Below are 6,203 nucleotides of genomic sequence, written 5' to 3'. Positions count from 1 at the left end.
ACGTTGTATGTCATTAAGTATGTTGTACAACATTAGGTACGTTGTACGTCATTAGCTACATTGTACGTCATTGGGCACGTTGTACGCGATAATGTATGTTTTCAGGGCCATACCATGTGTTTTGTCAAGTGGGAAGCCGGCTACTGCACTCCTCCCCTTTGCCTGTTCTCCTTCGTCTCAGTGAAAAAGTGAAAGGGGCGTTTTTCTCTGTGGTTGAGGAGGAAAACACAAATAAGTTTTGTTTCTGCTACGCCAGCTGGTTTTGATGTTTGTGAACTTATGAGTACCTTACATGTAAAATATGTGAACTAACTTACCTGTTACACACCTGGAACTTATGCCTTATTAGAAACATCGAAATATGCAGAAAAATTTGTACTGGCCATCATATTACATTGTACTTGAAACTTGTTCAAAAATTACCGGTATGTCAAACTTATGTGACTTACACCAGCGTGTTTGATATTTTTATTTCCATATGTCGGCATAAATTCTCTAAATCGTTATAGTGCGACAGGGCTTTCAAATCTTCTCAGATATATTTCTATTGCCACATATACCCTGGTACCAACACTTCAAAATTCCCTAGAAGGTCAAAATAAAAGTAAACTTGAGTGAGGGGTTCTCAGTCGCTTTGTTTCTTCGTCTCAAGCGCCTTTCATCGGATGTCATTTCAGTGGCAACACTGCATGTTGACAGCCATGTTAGTTATCTGGAGGGAGCGGATGTGCAAGACTGGTTCATGTTGTTCAGAGGTCATGATGGGATGGCATGGTTCCTGGAGTCAGACACAACCCAGAGCAAGACCACTTGAAGGATCACCATGAGCCAGAATGAGGGACTCAGGCCGGACACCCCGCCACAGTCAGGGTCCTTCTCCTGGCACCAAGCAGGGGAAAACACAGAGTTAACATTTAAGAAAAAAGAAAGAAAAAAAAATACGAAAAAGATTTGAAAGTGGCTTTTTGATTAAAAAAAAAAAAGAAATAAAACAGGAAGAGCTCCATTTTTCTTGCTTTCTTCACAACACAAAATTTCACTTACTGTATCGACTTTGGACATTTAGCATTTTTTCCCTTTTCTAACAAATACCACAATTACAAAAATGGTAAAAATGACTATTTAAACAGACATGCACATACTTGAACCAACTTATGAGATCAAACCATATTAATGCCAGATCTTTGTGCTGTTTTTGGTTATTCTAATAAAAGTCAAAATCAGGAGAAAAAAGTAAAAATATAACATTTTGATGCTTTAGATGTGTTTAAGGTGTTATTTCACAAGAGATCCCCATTATAGGCAAACCAAACTAACTAAAAGTGACTTACCATATATATATATATATATATATATATATATATATATATATATATATAATGAAGCATTGGCTATCAAAAAGTATAGATATCGCACTAAAAGAATCCCTGTAAATATTAAAATTGACAGGAACTTGAAATGTGCTACAGAATGGTTCAGATATTTTGGTCCTTAAAGCTAAATGTTTGTCAGATTTTTTAACATATGGCTATTTTTGATTTGTGTAAAAATTATTCAGTTGGATTAGTTAAACTTTAGGGTTACTCAGAAAATTAAGGTTTTATTCTTTTAAGGTTCACAATTAAAATTGAAATATTGAGATTAAAGTGGAAACATTGACAGAAAAAAGTTGCAATTTTTGAAGAAAAAAAAATGTAGAATTGACCTTTAAGACTAAGGTCAGAGGAAGTAAACCTGACTGTTTTTATTGTGGAATCGCTGATTCAACCAACACACTATTGCTTTCCTGTTTAAAGTTTTTTTCCTTACGTTTTTTTAACGTAACCATCGATCAAAAAACTAACTAGAACTTGTAATCGACTTTACAGTTATGGGTTTAAGTTTGTGTAACATTAATAATTTGAAAAATTACCTTATATAAACGTTTTTTCTCTCTTTGAAATGAATGGGGAACTTTCTAAATCCACAAAACCCCTTTGTTCTCTTCAACAAACATGCTTCAATTTTACCTTTCGGCTATAGTTTTGCTTTAATTTAGCTTTTAGATGCAGTTTAATCAGTCTCAGCTTTTCACTTTTGTTTTATTAAACTTAACCTTTAGCTTTTTAGCTAATTGTAGCTTTTGCACTGATCCTTTTGATTTAATTCATGTTCACTTTTGACAAACTGCAGCAAAGTCTTTCAGCACTCATCATTCATGCTGCATGTTCATAAAACATGTCTGAATATTCTGTAGGCTGCAGAAGTTTAGAGAATCTATTAGGATGTTTTTGGAAAAAAAAATCTCGACATTGCAACTTTTTTCCGTCAAAATATGTCCACATAAATCTGAAGGTTTCAACTTTAAACCCAAACCTAAAACTTAAAATAAATAAATAACCCTTTCTCATATATTTATTTTGAACTTTAGTGACTTTATTAAATAGCACAGGTATAGCTTCTACTGGTATTTTATAACCAACTAGAAGTAATCTCTGTTTACAAGATTGTCATTATATAAGTAAAAAAACATTTTTCCTTTGTAAGAATTAATTTATCTCATTATTATGTGGTTTATTTCAATACAGTCATTAGGAAAAATGCCAAATAGTTTAAAAATTGCATTTTTTTGTCTCCTTTAAGATGTACTTTGTGTGAAAATGTAAAGCCCAAGCATTGCAGGACATTAAAGCTAAACAGGAAATCAGTCATTTGGAGCCAAGGAAGGCTCAAATCTGAGAAAAAACAAAATATATACATCTAGGTAAGAAAAACCCAACCATTATGTATGATCTGATACGCTCGGAGCATGTGGAGAGCGGGAGGAGGAATGTCTTGAAATTTTCTTGGCACGGGGAAATAAAGTTGAGAAGCATTCAAAGAGACGTATGAAAATCTGGATGCAAATGAGAGGTGAGTGATCTGTTTTTGCTGGTGTCTGGATACATCAGAAGTCACCAGAGGCACAGGAGACTCCGTAGACGGAGCATGATGGATGAGGACAGATACAAAGAGCAGGGCTTGAAGTTCAAAGTCAGGTGAGACGGGGAATATGTTGAGGAGAGACAGGCAGAGACAGGGAGGCGAAGTCAGACAGTAGTATAATACGAGAGAGTGGCAGGTGATGAGGACAAGTGTGGGAAAACAATGGAAAGAGACACGGGGCAGTGGAACAAAGGAGGGATTTCAAATAAAGAGAGAAGGTGAGAAAAACTAGCTGAGACTAAAATAAGGGACTTAAATGACTTTAACAATAAAACAATGAGAGAGAGAGAGATGGGACTGACCCGAGACAGCACATGAACAGTGGCAGCAGAAACATGAGCAGAGAGGAAGCCAGTGGGGATCCAGAGCTACTTCGGCACATAACCTCATCCTGCCCGCCAACAGACAATCACAAGGCAGAACAGAGAAAAACAAGAGAATCATGCAGCAAACCGTGGACAGCGTTAGGTTATAAAGCAGACAGAAGCAGAAACGTTAGCTCGGATAGAGAGGCATTAAAGACAAGTTAGTGTGTGGGCGAGTGTTTGTGTGTGCAGGCGTAGAGGAGCTAAAAAAAATGAAGACTATAGAATCAAAACAAACAAAGCTTTCGAGCACCAAGGTTTCACACGCAAAGATTCTGCGCAGCTCATGATGTTTGTTTAGCTTGGTGATTCATAATTCGAGGAACTGTTTATCTTTGCATGGGAAGCCTTCGTGTACGCAGCTTTTGAGGAAAAAACACAAAAAAAGTGACATGTAAATTTATTTGCGATGGAAAGATGCCATAGGTGGGATTATTCACCGATAGGCAGCTGGAATCAAACCCTGACCTCCGTTTCACTGCTGTCTAACAGGAGGATGTTGCTGAATGTTGCTTTAACAACGTTTTCCTGCTTCAAGTTTTATCTGTGGATGTTGTGCAATCAAATAACTTCTGAATACGTTGTGCTGTTTTACCCATTTATATGTCAAAACAGTCAACTCGATCAGCAGTAGTGCTATAACTTGTAGTATAATCTTTTAAACTTTTGGAATAATTCAACTTTATGTATTAATAAATTAATTAAGATTTATTCAGTTCCTTTAAAAACTTTTCTGTCAGTACTTTATTTTCAGCTAGCTTTGTTTTTCTCTTCTTTATCTTTTAGCGACAGTTTAAGATTATTTTGCCTTTTAGCAATGTCTTTGGTCCAGTCAGTTTTAGTCATTTGCTGCAGTTTTACTTTTAGCTAAGGTTTTGCTCATTTAGCTTTTGGCTACATTTTTGCTAATTTAAGTTTTTAGTTGTAATGTGGACAAATTAAACAATTTTGTTCAATTTTGTATTTATTACAATTCTGAATGACAATAAAGTTTTATTTTATATTATATTATTAACAAAAATGGTTAAATCATGTCATCTGGACCTGTTTCTTAAAGTGTAGAAACGTTTCGTCCCCCATCTAGAGGACTTAGTCAGTCTGCGGCCTGTCATCCAGATCTGTCCCATACAAAACACATTACATTATTATAATTTTTATTTTTAAAATTAGGGTTTTACCTATGGTTTTGCTGATTTTAGCCTTTAGCTATTGTTTTGCTGATTTTAGTCAATATTCTGTACGTTTTAACTCAAATTTCAACAAATTTCAGTGATGTAATTCGTCATTCACATGTGCGCGTGTGTTTAAATGTGTTGGACACCTTTGTCTGGAGAAATTGAATTTTATGTTTTATGTCCCGCCCAACTACAAGTTTTCAAAGTACGCAAACAATAACTTACATCCTCGTTTTTATCAAAACAAAACGAAGGTCCTTTCCTGTAGCGAGGCTCAAGAGCCATCTGACAGGGATCGGGCCCGTCGGCTGGAAGAGTCGGGTCAGGATCATGACACAACCGAAGCATGAGTCTGCATTTAAGATTAGCTGCAACAAAATGGGTACTTTCTTCAAAGGACACTGATTACAGAAAATCGTCACATGTAGGAGATTTGCTTTGTAAGATTGCTCAGTTCCTCGACAATGCATTTCCAAGAAGCTTCTTCTATAATTGATGACAGCTCGGTGTGTTTGAAAGTGCATGGATTTGTTTGTAAGCTGTTCAGCAGACTGATCTCACACAACCCATGTGCTGCACAGACACACCAGCAAATAGGAAGTCTGTGCCAATTTATAAGCTGTGGCTAAAATAAATACCCATTGAATTGAATGGGAGAATAAAGTAGTGAATATTTGATCTTTATCGTTTGAGCTGATGGTTACAGACCTTAACGTCTAGTGTGTGTCTATCTTGTCAAATGTTTAAATTTGCCAAATAAGAAGCACAGATGCTCTGTCAGATGACGGGAGTGTGTGGGGAAAAGGATACATTGCTGTTCATCTTGTATTAATGGGGTGAAATCAAACGCTCTCATGCCGTCCTCCTTCTCACTAATGATAAAGACCAGGTTGGTCTTGTGCAGCTTTTCGGCGTGGTACATCCTGGAAGAAGGAGCACATACACAAGAGACACAAGAGCAATGTGTTGACACAGGAGCTGGAGATCCCGTTTCAATAACAATAAAAAAATGCTCACAGGAGATGCAGGAAGTTGAGTATTTAACCAGAAAGCAGACAGTAATCCTGATTTGCTTCTTTTATTTATTTTTTAAAGCTAATTTTTTTTAATACAGCAATTTAAAGCAGAACATTTCATACTGTGAGATGTGTTTCTGAGCATGACTGTCAAACACTACCACATAAAAGGCTCAATATCTGTAAAACTGACAGATAGAGACATTTCTGTTGGATGACGTCGGTTTACTGTGGAGGCCATATTGAATTTATTTGACATAGAAAGTAAATCAGTTGCAAATGTGCAATAGTCCCTCGCTACTTCGCGGACTCGCTCTACTATCGCGGTTTTTCAAATTGATTGGACATGACACACAATTGGCTGAGTGAGAGAGATGATCTACATGATCTGCATGGAATTTTTATTTAAAATGAATTATTTTTAATTATTTAGCACCTGCTGCACCTTTGTGCAGCACATACTGCAGGATAAACTTCCTGCTGCAGCTGATCAGCTGATCTCTGTGCAGCACGGAGAAGTGGTCGTGGCCAAGAACGCTTGCAGGTGGCAAAGAGCAGAGGAGGCGGGGAGCTGAAATTATGACATTCTTTGCTCTTTCAGAGCGTTTAGAAACATTGTTTAGAATATTGCAAGAGTGTGGGAAGGGTTTAAAACACCTTTATATATATATATATATATATAT

General features: G+C 36.6%; 1 protein-coding gene across 1 annotated transcript in view; it reads right to left on the bottom strand.

Moving 5' to 3' along the window:
• Window positions 1–165: 165 nt before the first annotated feature.
• cacna2d1a (calcium channel, voltage-dependent, alpha 2/delta subunit 1a) overlaps window positions 166–6,203 on the bottom strand; it is a gene marked incomplete in the record, with an annotated part of 124,783 nt that continues 118,745 nt past the window's right edge. The window contains 3 exon segments of the mRNA XM_037696172.1: window positions 166–879; window positions 4,730–4,812; window positions 5,315–5,427. Coding sequence (XP_037552100.1) covers window positions 757–879; window positions 4,730–4,812; window positions 5,315–5,427 — 319 coding nt within the window.

Source organism: Nematolebias whitei, chromosome 22, assembly GCF_014905685.2.
Source record: "Nematolebias whitei isolate Nwh7 chromosome 22, NemWhi1, whole genome shotgun sequence".
NCBI classification, from domain to species: domain Eukaryota; kingdom Metazoa; phylum Chordata; class Actinopteri; order Cyprinodontiformes; family Rivulidae; genus Nematolebias; species Nematolebias whitei.
This window is presented reverse-complemented; position numbering and strand designations above follow the sequence as displayed.